Raw genomic sequence first — 24779 nt, 5'->3', positions numbered from 1 at the left:
GCATACTTTTGGGTCATTAGTGGAAATTATGACTATGCACACAGAAAAATCTAGAAATAGTAACATTTAAACTGCATCTCAAGCTCAAGGTCTGTGAAATCATAGTTTCAATTCTAGATGCAGGACAAGACACATTCTATTAAGAATTAAGTCCACAAGAGTAAGAGGTGGATGGGATATAAACAAAAGAGTGATTAAACAAGCTGGGGAAGGTTTCCTGGAAGGACATGCCCATTCTCAGAAGCAGACAACCACCTCCTTTATTCAGTAGATGGGGAACCCTCCAGGATGTATGAAAGTACCACTCTGTGCTGGGATATCAATGAGGTGGGGAAGCCAGGTGAAAAGGCAGCAGGTACAGCCTCAGGCACGGGGGTTCAGCACGATTAGGAGGAGGGCCCCTGGCTCTGCAGAAGGCCTTGTGGGTATGACGCATCTTTCCAGAGGCTCATGCACTGGTCCTTGGATGGCAGCACTATTGTGGGTGGGAAGGCTGTGGGACCTTTAGAAGGTGTCGCTTATCTGGAGGAAGTAGGTCGGTGCGTGTGTGCTGGGGCTCTGGGGTACCCTGACCCTGTCCTCATCTTTGCTTCCTGTCCACCATCATGTGAACAGCATCCTCCTCCACATGTTCCCACTGCCATGATGTTCTTCACAAAACGTATTTGAAATGCGTCCCAACTCTAAGTAGATCTTTGATCAAAAAAAAAAAAAAGTTGCCATTAATGCTGAAAAGTGCTTCTGCTTCCAGGGCATCTTTATGCGACCTTTATGGACCACATTTTTGGCTTTTTAGAGTCTTAGACTAGTAACTGGTTCAGCGCCCAAGCATCATTTTTGGAGTATGACAAAGAAAATGGCCTTTAACATATGTTTGCTTCAAAGCACACTGCTTGAATTTATGACACAGAAGACTATTACATGACTTGTGGTGAGCAAGTTTCGGGCTTTTTTATTGATTTGTTTGCAATACTGAGGGTCGAACTAGGGCCTCAGGCATGTTCAGCAAGCTCACTATCACTAGAGCAAGAAGTGTGGGGTAGGGGTGAGTGGGTATAGATTTTTGTATGCACATATGTGTGTGGGTATGCTCAACGGTGCGTACACGAGTGGAGGCCACAGGTTGACGTCTAGTGTCTTTCTCTGCCATACTCCAACCTAACTTTTGGAGACAGGTTAGCTTTTATCCCCTGATGCTGAAAGTGCCCGGGTTAATATTTATGTCAGGCCATGTGTTACCTATCTCCTCTACACATGCTCCATGAACGCATAGGTTTATTGTTTGGATTTATTTTGTGATTTAGGACTTTTGTTTTTAATCAGTATATGCACGTATATGTAAAATATTCATTTTATTATTTTTCTATTCATGTATGTTTGTATGTGTGTTGTGTGTGTTCAGGTGCTTACAGAGACCAGAAGGGGTCAGATCCCCTAGAGCTGTAGTTCCAGGCAGTTGTGAGTGTCCTGATGTGGGTGCTGGGACCTGAACTTGGGTCCTCTGAAAGACCAACAAGTATTCTTAGCTGCTGAGTCATCTATCTAGCTCCTTTATCAATGCATATTAATTATTCAAAACAGTGGGTTTCACTGTGATACTTTCATACATGCATATTAATCTTTGTTTTATTTATTTATTTGTTTTTATTTATTATTTATTTATTCATTCATTCATTCATTCATTCATTTATTTATTTATTGAGAAAGACTAGCCCAGGCCTGGAGTTCTCAATCTTCCTGTCTCTGCCTCTCAAGTACTGGGATTACAGGCATAAATCACAACACTTGGCTGCTAAACTTATTTTTAACTTATTTCCTATAAACAGACTTTGCTGGGGGGCGTAGGGAAGGAGGGAGGGCCAGACAGAGAGGAAATACAAAGTGGCATTCAGAGAGACTGCCCCCGGATTTAACAGTTTACCATATATGCTGAGGTTTCGCTGCCGCCGATTAAACTGTAGTACTACATAAGCAGTCAGTTGTATGTGTGATGGCTAGTTTTCATTGTCATCTTGCCATAATCAAGAGTCACCTGGGAAGGCAGTCTCAGTGAGGGACTGTCTAGATCAGGCTGGCCTGTGGGCATGTCTGTGGGAACTGTCTTGATTATGTTGTGGGAGCACCATTCCTGGGGTTTGGGTCCTGAGTTAGGTAAGCATGGAAAGAGCTAGCTGAGTTCTAGGCATGCATGCATTAACTTTTCTCTGCTCTTGACAGTGGCTGTGAGGTGACTGTTTCAAGTTCCTGCTGCCCTCACTATCCTGCAATGATGGATGATAGCCTGCCTGGAAACGTGAGTTAAAATAACCCTTCCCTCTAGAGCTTTTGTTGGGGTATGTTATCACAGCACCAGCAACAAAAGCCAAACAGAATGTGAAAGGTGAAAGGCACCTGGGATGGTCTAGTACTTAACCTTTTTTTTTTTTTTCCCAGAGCTGAGGACCAAACCCAGGGCCTTGCCCTTGCTAGGCAAGGCTCTACCACTGAGCTAAATCCCCAATACCAAATGTTATTTTATTTTATTTATTTGTTTATTTATTTATTTATTTATTTTTTCAAGACAGGGTTTCTCTGTGTAGTTTTGGTGCCTGTCCTGGATCTTGCTCTGTAGACCAGGCTGGCCTTGAACTCACAGAGATCCGCCCTGGCTCTGCCTCCCAGTGCTGGGATTAAAGGCGTGAACCACCTCTGCCCGTTGTACTTAACGTTTTTTAATCCTGTGAAATGTAAGATGACATCTTGTTGGTAGAGCATTGCCATTAACTTTGTTCCTAGCTATGTTAGGTCTTTGGATTTATTATTTTTTTTCCTATATAGAATCAAGGACAATACTTCCCTTTTGATAACTTACTATAAATTTCAGAACATTGTTACTGCATAATAAATCTAGCACTATGCATTTAAGACCTGGACTTGTCTAGCGTTTCATGAGGATCTGGGTTCAATTCCTAGCATCACAAACAAAATAAAACAAAGCAAAACCTTTCTAAATAAATGCAAATAGAGGCTCAGAGTGAGTTGAAGAGGGTGATTCAGATCAGCACATCGTACACTGGAGTGACATGTGGCTGGTGAAGAGTCTGGGCTAAAACGGGAGGGTTTTGGAGATTGGAGAGAGGGTTTTGGAGACTGGAATTGTGGGGAAATACGAGGTGCTGTATTTTGACTCGTTTGATTTGGGATCCATTCTACACAATGCAGTGGAGTTTTCCCTTGAAATCCTAGCTCATAGGTAACTCACCTCTTTGAAGCAGATAAGCCTGCTGGTCGGAGTCACTGGTTCTTGCCCCATGCCGGCTCTGCATTTCCATCAAGGATTGCCTGCTGGGATCAAAAGCAACACTACTTGTGATGTACTATAACCTTGCAACAGGACACCATTAAGCAGCAAATAAAAGTGTGAGGCTGACATTCATAAGAACCAGAATTGACTTGAGAATGTAGCTTGGTGGCAGAGTGCTTGCCTAGCATGCACAAGGAGGCCCTGGGTTCACCCACCAGTGCCATGAAACAAAGTGAAACCACCCGGAACTCAGGACTAACTTGATTCTTGTTTTCTTTTTCTTTTTCATTTTTAAGGTGGGCTTTATCTGTATAGTACTGGCTGTCCTGGAACTCAGAGTTCTGCCTGCCTCTGCCTCTCAAGTGCTGGGATTAAAGGTGTATGCTATCACCACCTGGCTCTGTCTTGACTTTTTTTTTAAATTTTTATTTTATGAGCATTGGTGTTTTGCCTGCATGTATGTCCTTGTGAGGGTGTTGGGTCCTCTGAAACTGAGGCTACAGAGAGCTGTGAGGTGCCATGTGGGTGCTGGGAATTGAACCTGGGTCCTCTGGAAGAGCAGCCAGTACTCTTAACCACTGAGCTTCCTTCTCTCCAGCCCCTCTAACCTGATTCTTTACTACTACCAGGACAGAATGTGACAAAGACACTAATCAGGCCTTTATAAAATCAGGAAATAACCAAACTCTCTATTGATAGCAAAGTGGATCAGAGAAAAGTGGTATATTTCTGGATCAAGACATTCATGGCAATTACATAGAACAAATTATTTCACTTGCTAAGAGAGAAAAAAAAAAACAAATTAAAACCCATAAAACCTCACAGGGTGGTGGTGGTGCACACCTTTAATCCCAGCATTTTGGGGGAAGGCAGGCAGAGCTCTGTGAGTTTGAGGCCAGTTTGGTCTAAAGAGCGAGTTCCATATAGCAAATTCTAGACCAATCTGAGTTACAGGATATGACCTGCCTAAAAACAAACAAACAAACAAAGTAAAAAAATAAGTTTTTAAAGTCAGAATTTGGTATTTTCTTTTAAAACATAATTTAAGGCATGGTAAGATACTGGGATGCATAATGTTATATTTTTTTTAATTTTATTTCAAAGCAAGAAGTTGTTCAGGTTCCTACAGCTGTCAGGCTTCTGTCAAGCTCTGCTCTCAGCTGAACTAAGAGTGAAACCTGAGCAGATGAGGTGGAGGGAGAGCGGTTCTCGGATGCGTGTAAGGACACGGCTTCTACAGCGTGCCTGTGCGTGCTGACCTGTGTGCTTTCCCAGCGTACCTCCTCTTGCTCTCTCTTACCTGCCCCCATCCTCAAAGTCATTGCTCTCTTTCAGCAAAATTGCCAGCTGCAAGGCCAGCTGCTCCTTTTCTTCATGAATCTTCTCTCTTGCTGCTCTTTCAGCATGAAAATCGGAACAGTACACCTCCATCTGTTAGAGGAAAAGGTAAGTAAGTTACCATGGAGACGAGCACGGATTCAGGGATGACCTAACCCTGACCTATCTGAGGTCAGGGTCAGTGCTGCACCTGTGGATAGGATTTGGGTATGACAGACTTCTGCTGTTAACTGCTGTACTAAAACATGGCTTTCCAATGCCATTAAACAGTAGATACAAGTTGTGTGTATGTGGGTGCTTTAAGCAATTGGAACCACCAAACTGAACTGATATAAATGGCTTAATGCATGCATGCACCATTAATTCAGTAAAATATTCTTTAAAAACAGTATTCAGGAATAACAGATAGCAAATGGTTTACCAGAATGTTAGTCTTAAGCTAAATTTAAAATAAATAAATACACATTATTTGTTGAATTCCAGAACTAAGTCTTATATTGGCTGCTCACTTCATCTCATTAAAAGTCCTCAGGATAGCACCTGGGAGATGGAGGCAGGAGAATCCTATGTCTGTTCAGGTCTATGTTGCCAGTCCTGGACTACACAACAAGACCCCGTCTTTAAAAAGTCCTGGAAATATGAACTCGTCATCATTTTTCAAATGAGCTCAATAGTCCTCAGTCTTAGGAAAACCTGGCTAAGAACAGCAGCACAAGCCTGTAATCTTAGTGCTCCAGAGGCTGAGGCAAGACGATGTGGAGTTCTAGCCTAGCCTGGGCCACATGGCAAGACTGTCTCAAAAAAGAAATTGGTTTAGTTCTCTGTGGTGATATTTTATTTGTACTGAAATGTGGTGATATTTTATTTGTATGTTAATAAATAAAGTTTGCCTGGAGATCAGAGGAAATAGCAAGCCATTTTAAAGAAATACAAAAGTCAGGCAGTGGTAGCACATGCCCTTAATCCTATCACTTAGCAGGCAGGACCTCTGTGTGTTCAAGGCCACACTAGGGAACAGAGCCAAGTGTGGTGACACACGCCTTTCATCCCAGTACCAACCATAGAGACCTGGAGGTTTGTACAGACAGGCAGTGACAAAGAAGTGAGGTAGCTAGGCTGAGATAGCCAATGAGAGGGCAGAACAGCAAGGCAATAAAGGAGTGGGTAAGACAGAAAGTAGCTCGCATTTGGACGCTGCAGAGTTGGTGAGGTAAGGTTGGCTGGGGGCTTTTCCAATTTCCCTGATCTAAAGCTTTCACCCCTATATTTGGCTCCGTGTTTTTTATTTAATAGGACCACTTAGAAATTGGTCTACAGTTCCCTCAGTGTTTGGACCTAGATAAAGTCTTACTTTCCCTGAACTCTCCCATGCATTAAGCTACTGCCTGTGTGGTCACCAGCCTCCACTTGGCTCCAATGATCTTTATGTCCTGGTGTTGAAATTCTTCTGTGGTCTATTTCCACAACAGGGCCAGCCTGGTTAACTCAGATGTTACGGAAGGGGGGGCTGGTGGATTCTGAAACTAGGTCATAAAAGATACTGTGGCTCATGCCTTGCTCTCTTCTGGATCATTTGCTTTGGGGGAGGCCAGCTGCCATGCAGTGAGCAGGCCTCTGGGGAGGCCCACACATGGAGGCCTCCTGACAGCCATGTGACCGAGTCATCTTGCAAATGGCCTGCCAAGTCCATTTTTAGTGCAGTCTCATGAGAAACTGAGCCAGACCCCTTTCTCCCTTGCTTGGCTGCTCCTGGATTTTCCCCTATAGAATGAGATAACAAATGTTTGTTTCTGTCTTTAACTGCTATGCTTTGGGATAATTTGCCACATAGGAAAGTAGATAACTAATACATTATGGCAGTGATTTCATTGTTCTCAAATTATAACATGAAACAATCCATTTCATAGTGAATGGAGGTGATCTGAACATTGTTTTAATAGTAGTTTTTAATCTTCTTTTACATTCTTTTCTTTTGCTGTATTTTTGGAGACAATATCTCATTATGAAGCCCCAGGTGTCTTGGAACTCAATATGCAGACCAAGTTCACTTCCAACTGTATTTGTGTCATATGACTTCCTGCTTTCTGGGTGCTAAGACTGCAGACATGCACCATTGCACCTGGTGCCAAGGTTTTTTTCTTTTTTGAGACAGGGTCTCTCTGTGTAGCCCTGGCTGTCCTGGAACTCACTCTGTGGACCAGGCTGGCCTTGAACTCATAGAGATCCACCTGCCTCTGCCTCCTGAGTGCTGGGATTAAAGGCCTGTGCCACCATCATCTGGCTTTTCTTTTCTTTTTTTTTTCAAATTATTTGTGTGTGTGTGTTCTCACGTGTTCATGTGCATGCACGTACACATGTGTGCAGTTCCTACAGAGGCCAGAAGAAGTTGTCGTGCAGCTGGAGTTGCAGGGGGTTGTGAGCTGCCTGACATGGGTTCTGGGAGCTAAAGTTGGGTCTTCTGCAAGAGTCGTATATGCTAAGGCTCCTCTCAAAACTATAGTTACCAAAGGTATGTAACTCATATGTAATAAAGAGATCATTTTAGGAGGCTTCCATCACTACTGGGGTGATGAAACATACTATGGCATGAGTAAATGATCACGGGGGGAGACTCACTTCTATGACTTTCTAGCTTTGAGCTAGTAACAGTGGAGTCTCTGTGCTGTCCGTTCCTGCACAGCACTGAGAGTGTTAGATACCTTCTGATATGAATAAAGGAGAGGTGCTGAGTGAACAAGAGCATCTACCAAAACAAATGCCAGTGTTTGATATGACACTGACACACACACACACACACACACACACACACACACACACACACACACACACGACCATGGGGCAGCAGAAAAGCCCAGGAATGTGGGTTACCCAAGGCTCCAGGAAGTAGGCTCTGTGATGCTCCTCTGGCAAAGAAATTAAAGCCATAGGCACAAACTCCACTCTGGGGTTTGGCCACAGTGGGCACCTGGTGATAATGAGTCCTCAGATAGCATAGCAAACTGCTGGCATCATTTCTAAGTACATAATTCAAGGATGTAAAGACATGGGAGCCCTCCTGGGAGAATTCTGTTAATGTATTTTTATGAGACAAACTGGTAGTGTTTATTTAACTTTAAAATAAGCAATATGCTTAATGATGTAATTGGCGTGTGTGTACATCGGTGTATGGGTGCATATGTGCACACGTACATGTGGAGGCCAGAGGACAGCCTCAGATGTCATTCCTCAGGGGCTAGCTACCTTGTTTTTTGAGAGAGCACAGCAACCCTCACTGGCCTGGAACTCCCAAGTGTGCTAGACTGGGTGGCCAAGGAACCCCAGGCATTGGGATCACAAGCACATGCCACCACACCCAGTTGTTTTTTTTTTTTTAAACTTGTGTTCAGCATTGTATTCCATAGCAAATCTTAAGGTAGGCATGGCAGCACAGGCCTGTAATCTCAATATTTGCAAAGTAGAGGCAGAAAGATCAGGAGTTCAAGGTCACCCTTGGCTACATAGCAAATTTAGGCCCTGTCTCAAAGACAAAACAAAACCACCCACTGTCCCCAAACCATCATTTATAATAAACTGTATAAAATACAAAATATTTAGAAATAAGTCTTATGAAGATGAGGAGAAACTACTGAGGTTGAAAACATTACTAAGAACCAAGAGGCCAGTCCCGGCTATATGATACTTTGTCTCCAAAATATTTACCCAGGTATGATGACCCATTTCTTTAGTCTTTAATACTAGGACCTGGGAGTCTAAGGCTGGTCTTAAACTCTTGATCCCCCTGCCTTTACCTCTTAAATGTTGACATTTCAGGCGTGCACAACCATGCTTAGCTTTGATTTAAAATTTTAAAAAATCCATTGGGTAGGCATGGTGGCACATGCCTTTAATCCTAGCACTTGGGAGGCAGAGGCAAGTGGATCTCTGTGAGTTTGAGGCCAGCCTGGTCTACAGAGTGAGTTCTAAGTCACCCAGAGCTATACAGTGAAACTGTGTATTAACAGAACGGAACAGCACAGCACTGGCAGAAAGAACATAAATGCACTGTGTGTGTATGTTAAGCAGCAGCACCACTGTCGTCACACTGGAAGTCTGATCAGGGCACACCTCACTCAGCTCCTAGCCCAGACCCTAGCTCACCTGAGCCCTGAGCACAGCCATGGTCTCCAGGTCCTCCTCCTGCTTAGCGATGGTCTGCTTCATCTCGTCCATCTGAAGCTGCTTGGATGCCAGGGCCCGCTCTGCCAGCTCCAGCTTTTCATGGAGCTCTTGCAGCAGCGTCTTGTCCACCTTTTCTGCCTGAAAAAATACAGCTTCATTCTAGAAATGCCTTTGAAACGATGCAGCCTACTTAAGGAAAACAGAAAGGTTTACACTTAAAAAACCACCAGCTCTAGTCTGTTACTTAGTAGTGACAACTCATTCAGGAAGTTGTAGTCACTTGTGACTTGCAAATAATCACTTCCTCGTTTCAAACAATTTCCTTAAAGGTAACGCTGAGTGTAGCATTGTTCACAGTATATGAGTGCAGATCTTTTTTTTTTTTTTTTTTTTTTTGGTTTTTCGAGACAGGGTTTCTCTGTGTAGCTTTGGGCCTTTCCTGGAACTCGCTTTGGAGACCAGGCTGGCCTCGAACTCACAGAGATCCGCCTGGCTCTGCCTCCCGAGTGCTGGGATTAAAGGCGTGCGCCACCACCGCCCGGCATGAGTGCAGATCTTTAGCACACATCAAACACTAGATAACTGTCAAACACACAATAATAACAAGCCCTACTCTGATGAGCTTGCCAGGCATGGATACTGTTATTTATCTTGTTATATGTTTTTAATTAATTAATTAATTAATTAATTAATTAATTAATTAGAGACAGGGTTTCTCTGTGTAGTTTTGGTGCCTGTCCTGGATCTCGCTCTGTAGACCAGGCTGGCCTCGAACTCACAGAGATCCGCTTGGCTATGCCTCCCAAGTGCTGGGATTAAAGGCATGCGCCACCACTGCCTGGCATGTTTATATTTAAAAGGTCTTTGCTGGGCATTATGTCTCATACGTTTAATCCCAGTACTCAGGAGGCTGGGGCAGATGGAACTCTTTGAATTCAAGGCCAGCCTTGTCTACATAGTGAGTTCCAGGCTAGCCAAGGGTACATAGAGACTCAGTAAATAAATAAATATATATATTATGTTATAATAGGTTGGTTTTTTGTTTTTTGTTTTTTTTGAGACAGGTTTTTTTGTGTTAACAGCCCTGGCTGTCTTGGAACTCACTCTGTAGACCAGGCTGGCCTCAAATTCACAGAGATCCACCTGCTTCTGCCTCCCAAGTGCTGAGATTAAAGGCGTGCCCCATCATGCCTAGCTTTTTTTTTTTTTTTTTTTTTTAAATGAAATAAAAAGGGCTGGGAAAGTAGCCAGTCTGAAGTGCCTGCTGTGTGTACGAGGACTTGAGTCCAGATCCTCAGCACCCATGTAAAAGCCAGATGTGATGGTGACTCTCGTCTGCAACCCTAGTGCCAGAGATCCAGAGACAGGAGGATACCTGGCTTGCTGGCCAGCCAGCCTAGCCAACTGGTGAGCTTCTGGTTCAGTAAGAGAGACACTGAAAAACTAAGGTGGACCATCTCAAAAAAACAGCAAACACTGACCTCTGGCTTCCACATGTATACACCAGTATGCATGTGGATACACACACACACACACACACACACACACACACACACACACACACACAGAAAAGGAAAAGAAGAAAAAAACCTGGGCCTGTAATCTTAGCTATTGAGGGGACTGAGGCAGTAGGATTGCAAGTTCAGGGTCTGCTTAGGTAACTCTGGGACTCTAAGAGGTGAGGGGCAGAAGAGGAGGATGCAGCTCAATGGTAGAACTTTTGCTTAGCAAGCAGGAGGCCCCAGGTTTAATCCCCACTATAGGAACAAAGGAGGGAAGGAGGGAGTGGCAAAGAGCATATTTGTAAGGATATAAATTGAAAGACTTAATTCAAAGATGCCATGGTCTGTAAATTTTATATCATGCTTGGGCATTGTTACTAATTTAAATTAAATGCTGTAAATCCAGGGTTCCAAGTTCACTGCCAGCAGGCAGGATGCCCTTGCATAATTTCGTTCAGCAGATGGCCATAGCCAGCTGTCTCCCTGTACACTGTTCACATAGGAGCCCAGGCTCTCAGGCCTCCTCCAAACAAACCGTGAGAAATAGGAAAAGCCCATGCTCTGGTAGACATCAGCACCATCTCCATATACACAGCACGTTCTATCTAGGAACAGCATGAAGAGCTACAATGATTTTAACACAATTGATTAAACTGCAAAGTGATTTCTGAAACCAGACTTAGTTGAGGGGTCATGCTTTTTTTTTTTTGTAGATATAATATTCAATGGTTTCCATTGACCAGGCTACGGAAGTACATTTTTTCTCTATAAATACCTGTTTTTTGGTTAGGTCTTCAATTGTTTTCAGTGCATTATTATGTTCTTGAAGAAGCTTGTTGTGTGTTGATTGCAGAGTGGCTAACCTGGATCTATTAAAATATGATATTAAAAATGGAATCATGAGAAAAATATCACAGAAACTCATCCCGTTGTTCCCTAACAGCCTTTGAAAACTCAAGTAGAAAAATCTCTGCTTTCACCATCCCACCAACTTTTGTCAGCTTGACACAACCTAGAGTCACCTGAGAAAAACGTCTCAAGGAGAGATCGTGTTGCCCATCAGCCTGGCTCGTGGGCATGTGTGTAGGGATTGTCTTGACAACCCAGTTGGAAAGCAGGTGGCGCCTGCCACTCCCTAGTTTAGGGCTCTGGATTACATAAAAGTAGAAAAAGCAAGCTGAGAACTAAGCACTCATTTCTCTGCTCTTGACTGTGGATGTGCCTAGCTGCTACAAGCCCAGACCACGGTGACTTCTTCCCAGTAGGGGCGGGAATGTGGAACTGTAAACCAAGATAAACTCTTCGTCCACGAAGTTGCTTTTTTTTTCTGTGATATTCTACCACAGCAACAGAAAGGAAACTAGAGCCACCACATATCAGCATTTTTCTTACCCTCAAAAGAAAATGGTAATTTTCAAAAGACTGTCTTTCCCCCAAAAGATAGAATAAAAATAATTTTTATATTTTTGTTACAATACAACTCAAAAATTTAATCTTCCCAGAGTCTCCATATGATTTTCAAGTCCTACTTCCAATCTGCATCTGGACAGCTGTCCTTCCCCTCCTGGGCAAGTGCCACCCCGTGCCACTCACACTCACTTTTCATCCTCCGTTTTGGCTTGCTCCATCTTGATTTCAGAGCGCATGCTCTCCACCTGCAGCTCTAACTTCTTGTTGCTGTAAACAAGCTCTTGCTTCTCATTCAGCTCTGATGGGGTTGCAGAGTTTTTCCTTTCCAGAGCCTGACACCTGAAAGAGATGAATATTTTATGAGGAGAAACAATGCTTTGACACGTCCGTGGCTTCTGTGCAAATCCTCAAAGGACTTAAAATACATAGCGAGTTAGGTCTACAGGATTTATGAAGGCAAAATAAAATACTTTGTTTTTTTGCTTCCTATTTGCTTTTTGTTTCGTTTCCTTCTTCCTTGCTTCTTAATGAGACATGGTGATATTTTAAACCCCAATCAAGTGGTAGTTGGCTAAGGAGCATCTCATAGTGAAAATCCCCGGGTACCTTTCAGAGTTTAAAAAGTCTGTCACAAAGACTTGGATTTCTGACAAGGATTCAGTAAGAGGAAAGGAATGCCCCCGAGCTTCTCTTAGAGATCAGAAAAAGAACTAAGGCTGGGGGAGGTGAAACTCCTTGACCAGTGTGACATCAGTTTAGTTTAGTTTGGTTTGCTAGCTTTGGCTAACTCTTTAACATGTTTATTTCCTTGTTTGTTTTGTGTGTATGTGTAGGGGTGTGCATGTGGAAATCAAAGGACAATTTGGAGGAATCAGTTCCATCCTTCCATCATGTGGGTCATGTGGGTCCTGGGGATGGACGAAGGAACTTGGGTTGTCGGGCTTGTGGCAAGGGTCTGTCCACCAAGCCATCTCACCAGCCCCTGCACCTCCTTTTACACTACTTAGTTCAGGCTGGCCTCAAACTGCCGACCATCCTCCTCAGCCTCTCCAGTGCTGAGATTAAAGTAATGTGCCACTACTCCTGGCTGGGTGACGTCCCACTCCTAGCCCTACCTCAGTATTGGGTGCTGAACAGGACCTTGAAGATTCTAGGCAAGCACTCGGACCCATCGGCTAAATTCTTAGCCATCAGATGGTTCCTAAAATCAAGAAAAACAAGCAGGGGCCAAACTATTAACATCTGTGTCGGTTTTAATGACTGAAGGGACCGACTGGGATGGGCCTTTTCTAAATAAATCCCCACTCGATTATTCTTATGCTCACTCCAGACATCTTTTCCTTCTTATTAGTCTCACAGCTCTGTACAAGGGTTACATAGGCTGGCGCTCTTCAAGCACAATCCGAGTCCTCTTGTGTCCTCATGACCTAAGTGACAACAATGGCTTCAGGCTTATACACCAACATCAAAACTCTCTTTTTTCTGAACCATATTTCAGTTAGGTCCCTGCCTTTCTTTTAGTCAGGAGTACAGTAACAAAACCATTGTGATACAGTAACATACTTCGTAAATCATGTAATCAAATTAATGAGTTCTTACTTTTCTTGAAGTCTCTTCTTCATTAGCTCAGCCTCACTGAGTTTCGTGTGTGCCTCTTGAAGCTCCTTAAACAGAGAGGTCACTTGAACGTTTAACGTCTCCACTTCGCTTCCAACCTACCAACAGACAATGGCAGACATTCACATGAGGAAGCCATCCGAGAGGAAATGAACCTTGAATGAGGAAACAGTCCGCACCACTAGCATCCAGCAAACACTGATAGCCCAAGTAGATTTAATTGGGGCAAGACTTCCCCAAGTGCCTTGTGTGAAAGCACTCTTCTGGGTAGGTTCTATTTCCTTGTAGAGCATTAACTATTAGTCTGAGCATGTGTGAGAATGGATTTGCTATTAAGCCCCACCCTACTCATGCTTCAGGGATCATAGCCACAGAGTTATCAAAGTGCAGTCTTATTCATGGGGGAAAGACTCGGCCCCTACTGCCTTGCCAACTTCTGCTTCTAGTTCATGTCATTATTTCTGTTAGACAGCTCTTTTCCTGGAAGTCTGCCAGTTGTCAATTTGTACACGAGTTTTAAGACAGCCTAGAAACGTCAATACTTTCCCATAACTTGGTTCATTTCAGTTAATGGTGTGCTGTTCCCCTGCAGTCCTCTCTTCATCTAAGTTCACTGTGTTCTCTCGCCACATGCCCCATCACCCTCCCCGTTTTACTTTGGTAGCCATTGCTGGTCTGGAACTTGCTATGTAGCATAAGCTGTCTTCAAACTCAAAATCCTCCTGCCTCAGCCTACTAGGCACTGGAATTATGGGGTGCGCACCAACAGGCCAGTCTTTGAAATGTTCTCCATGTCTTAGGGTAGGGACTCAGAACCAGACAAGGTGGCACACAGTCTGTAAAGCTAACACACTCGAGGCAGGAACATCAAGAGTTCTCCTGGGCTACATAGTATGTCAGAGCTTAGCCTATAGCTGTACAAATAAGATGCTGTTGTCCTTCCCACCCCTTGAAAAAAAAAAGAAAGAAGTGGCAAATTGTGTGTGTGTGTGTGTGTGTGTGTGTGTGTGTGTGTGTACTGATGAATAAATTGAACAAAAGGATCATTTTATATGTCTCTCTCCATGGACTGCTGTGAGTACCATAACTTCCTAGCTTTGGGAATGTTTCCTAAGCTTAAGACTCTTCAGGTGGGTAGTGATGGCACACGCCTTTAGTCCCAGCACTGGGGAGAGCCAGGCGGATCTCTGTGAGTTCGAAGCCAGCCTGGTCTATGGAGCATCAAGATCCAGGACAGGCACCAAAACTACAGGGAGAAACCCTGTCTCAAAAATTAAAAAAACAGGGGCTGGAGAGATGGCTCAGAGGTTAAGAGCACTGACTGCTCTTCCAGAGGTCCTGAGTTCAATTCCCAGCAACCACATGGTGGCTCACAACCATCTGTAATGAGATCTGGTACCCTCTTCTGGCCTGCAGTCATACATGCTGTATACATAATAAATAAATAAATCTTTAAAAAAAAAAAAAATTAAAAAAACAAAAAACAAAAAACAAAAAAACTCTTCAGGCTCCAAGGCATATCTCTGTTACTACACAACACTGAATATATATTCTGGAACATTTTTTTTCCCATGACAACTTTCTGTTTCTACGAGTGCTGAGACAGAATCAAGACCTTCCAATTCTAAAAGTTTCGGAGTCATGTCCACAAGGATCTCAGCATAACATAGTCAAAATATCTTTTTCATGTGGTGGGCTTGTTGGCTTAGGGATTTAGGGGATGGTATCAGTCAAGAGGAGAATTGAATGTTTTATGTAGTACAGACTGGGATACATCTTATTGTGACTGGCACAGAGTTCAAACCCAGGACTAGAAAACGAAAGACAAACAGGAAATACCCAGTAACAAAAGTCTCCATCTCTAAAGTACATAGCACAATGTAAGGCTTGAACCCACAGCTACACCTCCAATGGGGGTATGACAGTCTCTTGGGAGTGTTGTACCCACACTTTCTGGGTCTTTGTCCTCTTCATTCTCCTCTTCTGTGTGCCCCTCTGTCTGGGTCTCAATGTCAGAATGGTCATTTGCTTTCTTTTCAAAATCTGAAATTCTGAAAACAACAACAACAACAGCAAAGGCATGTAGAAAAGTTTTCCTTTCTAAAGAGGATAAGCAGCTGTAGAAGCACTCCACTGGTGTTATCAAAGCCTGGATAAAAAGAGATGTTTTCAAAGTCTCTTTATATTTTCCTCATTAGCAGTGGTCTTGTTCTTTATCTTAACACTGGCTAGAACTGCTGTGACTTAAGGTCAACACACACGGAACATAGCTGTCTCAATACAGATGAAGCAAAGAGAGGCTGTGGTTGAAGGTGGAAGACTGGCTGGCATGGTGATGCAGGACTGTAATCTCAGCTACTGGGGAATCTGAGGTGAAAAAGTCACCAGTTCAAAGGCTGCCTGGGTGAAATTGTGAAATTGCTGTACGAGGCAATTTCACAATTTCAGAGGACCCTGTATCAAAATACAAATAAAATGTAAAAATAGAGCTGGGGCTGTGGATCCATGGTAGAGTCCTTGCCTAGCATGCCTATGTCCCTGGTTTCAATCTTCAGTACTTAAGTCTATACACATAGTAGGTTTTGTATATGCATGTAATTTCCCTCCCACTACAAATCCTACGAATGAGACTTTCTCAGCCACGTGCCTGCAGGAACAAAGAGACAGAAGCAGCAGCAATAAACAGAAAGGACAGAATGAGTGGGGCAGGGTTAATGTTCTAAATCAAGAACAGGGAGAGCCAAGAAGTTACCCATGTCATACTGTTGAAACTTTTTATGGCTTGGGAATTGGGGATACCATGTGTATCCATAGGATGGGGGCTAAAAAAGGCAATTGAAAAATGGCAAAATAAGGGGGCTCAGGATGCAGAGATGTCAGCACAGTGGAGGGATTGGGTTTGCTACCTAAAGGAAGGGAATTTATAACCACAGCCCTTGCCTTCTCCTTTTCATCTCAAGAACCCTGCTGTCTAGAAAGACATCATCTAAGCAGGAGACGGAGACATCCTCTCTGGAGAACTGCTCTAGGAACAGGCAAAACATTTAAGGTTTTAGACCCAGCCTCACCAAGACAATGCCCAAGCTGAGTTCCCAAAGCTTTGAGTGGCTTCCAACTCTCCTCCCTGCTAAATCTGACCAGCCAAGATCACTAGACTTTTGAGGAAAACCTTGAAATAAAACATATTCTGTACTGAAAATTGAACAGATGAGTGTAAAGGAGAGATTATCACTAACATCCCTAGAGACCCAAGGCATTATTTGCACCCATTAAAAATTAAAAAAAACACCCTAAAAAGATAAACATTGGTCGGATCTGAGAGTGAGCAAGAGAACACAGATGGCATAGAGGATCACATTTAAGAAAACCACATGACCAGTTCTATCTAAAAGTAATAAGGTGATAGCAGATTCTAGAAAAGTGAAAGAGGACCAAGTTTGGACATAATCCCTACATTAATGGAGACTGCTTTGTAAAGAGCTCGTAAATGAAAAGGTTCAGTGGAAGTCAGAACAAATGAATGAAAAACAGTCTCAACACAAAACCTGCATCACATTACTGACTCCTCGGGACACACTGAAGAAACTGCAGGGGTGAGTGAAAAAGTTCCACCCAAAAAGAATCCGAATCAGAAAGGCAATGGGTCTCTCAACAGCAGTCAGAAGCTAGAGCACGTCAAAGCAATGCTTTAAACTTCACATGGAAAACAAGCCTAGAGTTCCCTGTTTAGCCAAACTGTTCATCAAGAATAAAGATGAAGACTTTTGGAGAGGCAGATCTCAGAAAATAGTCTCCTCTCATATTCTTTCTCAGTACATCAGTAGAGATGTAATTAAGAGATTGGGAAAACTTGGAGCTACAGTTTGAACATCCCCTCCAAAACTCATGGGGAGACTTTAGGGGGTAGGGGATTTTTATTTTTATTTTGTGTGTGTGTGTGCACATATGAATGCAGAGGTCAGGAGAGGGCATCAGATCCTCTGGAGTCACTCAGTGTAGGTGCTGGGGACCAAATTTAGGTCCTCTGTAAGAGCACTATATGCTCTGAACTGCTGGCCATGTCTCCAGCCCTTCATGTTGCCACCTAATTACCATGGTGCCATAGCAGCCCCGCCCTCAGGAAAGCTATCATTTCAGGAGTGGGTTCCTAATAAAAGGCTTGACTGTTTTCTGTTGAAAGCCTCCAGAACTGTGGGCTGAATCCACTTCCACAGTTTAGAACTCATTCTGCTAAAGGAGCAGAAAACAGACCAAGACATTAAGCAAATGCTTAAGTGGCTAATTTTGCACTGAGATATAAAAAGTCTAAGAAGGAAAAGTGATCATTGCACAGAGCATGGTCCAACTGTGAGCACACATATCCATTGTGTGCATGTGTCTAAATGCTCAGTAATGTGAACACTGAGTAGGCATTTGACTAAAGCTCCAAGTTATCGATTTCAGCTGGGGACAGGAGGTAGAGCAAGTTCCAGAAATGCATGTAGTGTGTCGATGATGGCTGTACAAGACAGCTAAGTCTTCCTCAGCCTTACTTAGGGGTCAATATGTCACCATTAAAAATCTTCAAAGAAAACAACAGTTCAAACCTTATCCATGAAGGCAGCTAGCAAAGGAACCAGGCAGATGGGTTGAAAGTGACTGAGAAGCAGAAGTGTGGGTGGGAAGGGGCTGTTCAAAGCACTGCTTCTCCACGGGTTCCTGTCAAAGCACTGCTTCTCCACGGGCAGTCTGCAAAGCCAGTCTTTGTTTATTATTTTTGTGTTGCAAACTGTCAACCCTAATTGGTATGCAATACCGTCTAGGCTGAATCCATGGGGGAGATTCAGCCAAGATTCTAGGCTGAATCCATGGATGAGACACCAGATGGTAAAGGCAGGAGGGTGGCTTATTAACACTGTTGTACCGTTCACATTGACACAGGTTTTGACCTACATTTGAATTACAAGTTATCTTAATTTTCTAGGGCAAATATTCACTGAGTCATCTTTCCCTTGCTATTTAAACCGGGGCTATACTCCCTAAGAACTTCTTTCTCCTTACTGGCGTATTTAGAAAATACAGATTAAGTCAGTTGTGGTGGTGCACACTTTTAATCTCAGCACTCAGGAGTTGAGCAGGTGGGTCTCTGTGAGATCAGCATGGTCTACCACAGCATGTTTCAGGCCAGCCAGGGCTACATAGTGAGATCCTATCTCAAAAAAACCTGAAACAACAAAAACTTAAAATAACAAACAAAAACAAAAACTCAACATGACAGACAAAAACCAAAAACAAAAAGCCCTAAAATAGCATGAAACATGAAAGCCGCACATACCCCAAAGAAGAAAGGCAAACCTACTACTGTCCTTTCCCCCATACGTGCCCTAAAATTTTATTTTCATTAAAATTAAATGTAGAACACCTGTATCTCTCTTTCCAGTGATTGGGGAGAAAGGCAGAAAGCTGGCCCACTTATCTCAGAAAAACACAGGGTTGGTCTTGCAATGTGTTTGTGCCATGACCGATTTCAGTGTGTGCAAATCAGGCTGGGTGACCATGTGTCCATGACATGTCTTGGCTTCAGTCCTGCCTTGTCTGAGAAGCACCCGCTACCCTGGTACCATGCAGAGAATATGAATCTCTGCAACGACTTATTGCCTTGCCCTGTTAAATACTGAGAGTCATCTGGGCCACAAGACAGAAGTTCAATGTCATTGAAAAAGGGACCTTTCCAGGGTACTCAGGGTTGGGTGTGCACCTCTAAAGAGCTATACACCTTCCGGTATCCAGGGAGAAAGCTGTGTTTTGTTTGAAAGCAGGAAGAAAGATTAGGAATATCTGATTAGCAAGCTGCCAAGCTTACACATCTATTTTTTTATTCACCAGTATTACGGAACAGAGTACTGGCGTACCCAACATTGTAGATGAAGCTCAAAAACACTCTGGTGAGTGGAAGAAGTCAGTTACAGAAGACCAATGCTGTATTGATATCCATTATTCAGAGATCCCCAAAGACAGAGAGTCAGCTACTGGGAGAAGTGGGTAGTGAACACTGAGGGTACTGATTCTTTATATGGAGGAAATGTTCGAAGACTAGATTGTGGCAATGGGCATAGTCATGTGACTAAAAGCCTTGGAATGTACACTTTAAAGGGAGACGTTCGTGGCATCTTATTTGTGTTTTGCTAGCCCATTAATGTTTCACATTGATAGTTCATACCTTTCTTTGGCTTCTCTGAGTGCCATTTCAAGTCTCTCCACCTTTTGGTTTCCTTCCCTCAGGCAAAGCAGGAGTTGGCTCACAGTTAATTCCTCAAACTCCACATAGGTCCTGGCATCTTCTATAGATTTGGTCCTAATAAGACATCACCAGCACATTCAGTATGGAAGTTAAAAGGGTTTTAATCTCAACACAAGTGTCAAGAGTAAGAACAGAGAAGCCCAATACAACTGAAACCAACATCCTCCAGTAAATTCTCAACTGCCCCAAGCATGCTGATCCTGTGGACTGTTTAACTCTTCTATGAATGCTGGGAAGGCTGTGGGAATGGCTAATATAATGCTTCAAGGAAGCTAACCTCATTATGTGAGCGCTCACTCCAAAGAGTTACTGCGATCTGTAGAGATCCGGTTTCAGAGAGGGCTGCAGACAGGTACATTCAGGCCATTGCCCACTCCAACTTGTTAGAGACTTATCACCTTTGTGAGTCAGGTAAGAAAAACTCTGGTTTTGGTTTCACACAGAGCAGAGACATGTAGACACTACTGACAAGTGTTTTTCTAAGTTTCAGAATCTGGTCAAGAGACACAAACAACCATGACCGTCAGCCAGTGATGGAATGTTCAGAGTGATGACCAGGACGGCAGGGATGGCAGCAAGTCTTTCAGTCATCTGCTAGGCTCACACAGCTACCAGCCAGGATTAAAGGCTCCAAAGCTGGAGCTCCAAGCCTACAAACCAATATCAGATCCCTTACCAGACTCACAAAAGGTAAGAGCTACTGGCCTGAAAGAGGAAATAGCTTTTACATATGAAAATAAAGGAAGAGGAAGTGGCTTAAAAATTACAAATAGTTTTCTTTCTTCCCTCTATTTCCAGGAAAGTCTTGATATTAAAAGCAGCAATTTAGGGAAAGTTGAATTTTAAATACAAAAAAACCCCAAAAAAACCAAAACCCCAAAACAGGAATAACACTCACGTATACCAATTACTTGGGTGAAAAACTGTTGTATTATTTACATTCTCCACAACATGAGAACATAGGGGCAGGCATTAAAAAAAAAGTTTTGCTACTTTTTCTGTGTCATTCTCTATGCATATTTATCAAGTAATAGAAAAAAGTTTTTAAAAGTCTGTGAGGTAGGAGATGCAGAGAAATTCTAAGCAAACTGACAGGCAAATGGACTAATGTTGCATGTCCACACACAGAGAATAAGCAAACCACCAGCTTTGGGTAAATTGCCTTCAAGAACCAAGAGGTTCAGTGCCTAGATCTTCTACCGTCTCTGCTCAAAGGCCCTTCCATGACTTGTGTGTTTCCTAGAACCTGCCGGGGAAAGGCAGATTTGAGATTCCATCGGTAAGTTCCCTGACATTTTTGAGGTTGATGAGATGGCTCAGTGGGTCAAGATGTTGCCATCAAGTCTGATGGCCTGAGTTTGATCCTCAGAATCCACATAGTGGAGGGAACAGGTGTTTATAACCTGTCCTGTGGTCTCCACATGTGTGCTGTGGCATGTTCCTTCCCTAGCATATACATACACACTAATAATAAACTAAGGAAAAAGATCTGGGGCACTTTCAAGAAATGTCCCAGTGACTGACAGCTATCACGGCCATTGTCTTGGTAACCAGTATTGGCTACTGTGGCTTATTATAATCAGGAAAGAACAGGGAAGAGACAAAGGGTACATCCCATTTAAGGAAGCTGGGCAGCCTGTTTACTTCAAGCAGCTCTGACAAACAAATGAGCAAACACAGGACTGCTGATAGGAATGAGTCCCTTTTTGGTTGAGGATGAATTTGCTTACACTTCTAAAAAAAAGGAAACGCCTCTTCACAGAGGCTCAGCACTTGTTAGCCCTCTGTTAAAAAGGCACCAGACATTGTTTCCATTTGCCGCCAGTTTGGGCTGCACCATTAAACACTATTGAAAATGAATGTTAGCAGGTGGGGAGCTAAGGCAGGATGGTTGCAGATTCAAATCAAACCCGGATTACAGAGGAAGACCCTGCCTCGGAAAACAACGTCAGTTACTTTTCTTCAGTCCATCATGCCTAACCTCCAACGACAGGCTCAAAGTGACAAGACTGCCCCTTCTGTGAGCCCGACAACTCTAGAGTTCCACCACCTACATGTTGATGGCGTCTGTTCTTGTAGGTCTAAGACTGTTGTTCTTCAGTTCCTTCACTGCCCCCTCAGCTTCTCCTTCCTGTAAACACAAAGACAAAAGGGACTGAATACAATAAATTTGCAAGACAGATTCCTTTCCCAAGGAAAAAGACAAAAGATTCCACCCAAGGAAAATACTCAGCTTTTGTATGAGATATGATCTAAACTGGGTCACTCAAATGAAACAGAAAACACTCTCCTCTGGGCCTGCACACCCTGTCAGGATTATAAATATGTAGGCAGGAAGGTCAGTCTCCTATCACAGAACACCCTCAACCCAACTCCATAAACGTGGGGATGAGGCTTACAAAGCAATGGTTTTGCCAAGGCAGCTGCCATTATAAATTTGCCTGCACCACTGCCTGTTAGGGAACCAAAACCTAAAGACTCAGACTGACAGGGTTTGTGAGCTGGTTATATTTCCATAAGCTAATGGAGTAAGTCGTCACAAATCCTCCAAGATGGTTTGGGATGCTTGGGTTACTCTCATTCCTAAGCCATGGCCAGAGTTTTCCAGCTCACAGGAGGAGTGAAGCACATTTACACTCACAATAACTGCCACCCGTCTGGGAGGCAGCAGATGATACTAACCCTGGGAGAGACCTCTTTGAAAGCTTGTGATAAAATTTCTGGGTTTCCTGACTGTTATCAGCCATTTACAGGGCTAAAGCTCTAACTTTGTGTTTCAGTCATCTTCAGCCACTTGTAGACAAGTATGCTTTTCAAATCCTCATACTGGGCACCCTGAATGAATTTCTTAGAGGGCCATTTTTCAACTGTACTGATCTGTAGGGCAGTTGGTGAGTAAGGAGCCCCACACTAACTACCCCAGATCTGTCTACTACCTTAGCTGTCTTGCAAGCTGCTCTCCACTCCCTGAGCTTGTCTACAAAGTCCCCTCCTCTCCTTAATCTCTTTTCCCACATCAGCTATGAACTGTGACCAAGTGGAATGACACTTCCGTTACAAAGGGTTTTGTCCTAGTGCGCTTTTTACCCTCAACTCAGGCATCTCTGAGCATCACTGAAGGAGAGAGCCTTCTAATGCTTATCCACCTGCTTTTTTCTCTTATGAGACTCAGTATACCCAGATACCATCAAAAGGGACACCCCACAAGAGCTCAGAGATTAAGACACACTGCCCCAGTTGGCCAATTCACTTGGGTTGCACAGAACCGAAATTTGATAGCTCTGACTTCAGACTCTGGTCTCAGAAGCCAATTCATGGCTTCTAGCAGGGAGGTAAAGAAGAGCTCCTCCTCACTCTACACCCAGAGTAACTCTGTTCTTCCTGCCCCACCCCAATATTTATTTTTATTGTTGATTATATACATGTATGTATTGGTGTGTAAGTGTAGGTGAGTACAGGTACCATCTAAGGCCAGAAGAGGGTGTCAGTGCTCTGGAGCTGGAGTTAAAGGCAGTTGTGAGCCAATGTGGATGCTGGGAATGGAACTCAGGTCCTCTGGAAGGGCAGTACTGTTTTAATTGCTGAGCCATATCTCACCCCCCTCTTCTTGATACAAGGTTTCATGTATCACAGGCTGCCCTTGAACTGGCTATATAGCTTAGAATAACCTTGAACTTCTGATCCTCCTGCCTCCACCTACTGAGTACCAGGATTACAGGTTTATGCTACTACACTCAGTTTTGTTTTGTTTTGGTTTTGGTTTTTCGAGACAGGGTTTCTCTGTAAAGTAGTCCTGACTCTCCTGAAACTCACTCTGTAGACCAGGCTGGCCTCGAACTCACAGAGATCTACCTGCCTCTGCCTCCTGAGTGCTGGAATTAAAGGCATGCGCCACCACTGCCTAGCTACACTCAGTTTTATGTAGCACTGGAGATGGAACCCAGGGCTTCATACATGAAGCATACATTGCCAGGCTTATACAGCTAGTGTCAGGTCTAAAGGCAACTCCAGTTCCCTAAACTACAAAGGCAGTGCCTATGTCTAGAAACGACAGTCTTGGCCATGTCCAGTTTGCTTCTTTTCTCTTTGATACAGACTCTTCTAGATACCTCTGGATATTTTCTCTCTCTTATCCACAATCAAAATCTCCCTCCTGCCGGGCGGTGGTGGCGCACGCCTTTAATCCCAGCACTCGGGAGGCAGAGCCAGGCGGATCTCTGTGAGTTCGAGGCCAGCCTGGGCTACCAAGTGAGTTCCAGGAAAGGCTCAAAGCTACACAGAGAAACCCTGTCTCGAAAAACCAAAAAAAAAAAAAAAAAAAAAAAAAATCTCCCTCCTAATAGTGGAGGGGCCAGTTCAATGGCTTCTTTATGCACCCCTCACATGTATACAGGACAACCCTTGTCCGGTGCTAAACACTTAAAAATAAACAAGCTTCCAAAGAGGGCTCTCCAGGGTTAGCATCATCTGCTGCCTCCCAGACGGGTGGCAGTTATTATAAGTGTAAATGTGCTTCACTCCTCCTGTGAGCTGGAAAACTCTGGCCATGGCTTAGGAATGAGAGTAGCCCAAAGCATCGAGAACCATCTTTGAGGATTTGTGACGATTTACTTCATTAGCTTATGGAAATATAACCAGCTCACAAACCCTGTCAGTCTGAGTCTTTAGGTTTTGATTCCCTAACAGGCAGTGGTGCAGGCAAATTTATAATGGCAGCTGCCTTGGCAAAATTTAATAGCCAATTTATCTCTGTTACACTCTTACTCCTCATTTGGCTTAGCTGTGTTGACAGCAAATTGTGGGTAATTGTTTCATGTGTCACCAGGAGGCTGGCTTGCTTGCTTCACATGTCCAATTTTCAAGCAAGCACTCTTACCAATTAAGCTACACAATCAATACATTTTATTATTAAAATGTATTGATTGCCGGGCGGTGGTGGCACACACCTTTAATCCCAGCACTTGGGAGGCAGAGCCAGGCAGATCTTTGTGAGTTCGAGGCCAGCCTGGTCTACAGAGTGAGATCCAGGAAAGGCGCAAAGCTACACAGAGAAACCCTGTCTCGAAAAACCAAAAAAAAAAAAAAAAGTATTGATTATTATTATTATATTATTTGTGGGGGTGATTGCTCTGTAGAGCAGGTGCACAGGTCAGGTGACAATTTTGTGAAGTCAGCGTTCTCCTTCTGCCTT

At 43.5% G+C, this 24779-nt stretch overlaps 1 protein-coding gene across 2 annotated transcripts in view; it reads right to left on the bottom strand.

The window, feature by feature from the left end:
• Nucleotides 1–24779, bottom strand: part of Optn (optineurin) — a 44171-nt gene that overhangs the window by 2442 nt on the left and 16950 nt on the right. Inside the window, exons 5-13 of one of the 2 annotated variants that reach the window (XM_052727464.1) lie at nucleotides 21643–21719; nucleotides 19508–19642; nucleotides 15257–15359; nucleotides 13291–13406; nucleotides 11881–12030; nucleotides 11057–11150; nucleotides 8759–8917; nucleotides 4584–4714; nucleotides 3242–3321 (exon numbers count right to left, since the gene is read on the bottom strand). In XM_052727464.1, coding sequence (XP_052583424.1) covers nucleotides 3242–3321; nucleotides 4584–4714; nucleotides 8759–8917; nucleotides 11057–11150; nucleotides 11881–12030; nucleotides 13291–13406; nucleotides 15257–15359; nucleotides 19508–19642; nucleotides 21643–21719 — 1045 coding nt within the window. Of the gene's footprint in view, nucleotides 1–3241; nucleotides 3325–4583; nucleotides 4715–8758; nucleotides 8918–11056; nucleotides 11151–11880; nucleotides 12031–13290; nucleotides 13407–15256; nucleotides 15360–19507; nucleotides 19643–21642; nucleotides 21720–24779 lie in introns of both variants that reach the window. The other variant, XM_052727463.1, reaches the window with a different exon arrangement.

This window comes from Peromyscus californicus, unplaced genomic scaffold (genome assembly GCF_007827085.1).
Source record: "Peromyscus californicus insignis strain IS unplaced genomic scaffold, ASM782708v3 Scaffold_8__1_contigs__length_139910024, whole genome shotgun sequence".
NCBI lineage: Eukaryota > Metazoa > Chordata > Mammalia > Rodentia > Cricetidae > Peromyscus > Peromyscus californicus.
Note: the sequence above shows the minus strand (reverse complement) of the source record. Positions and strands in the feature narration are given on the sequence as shown.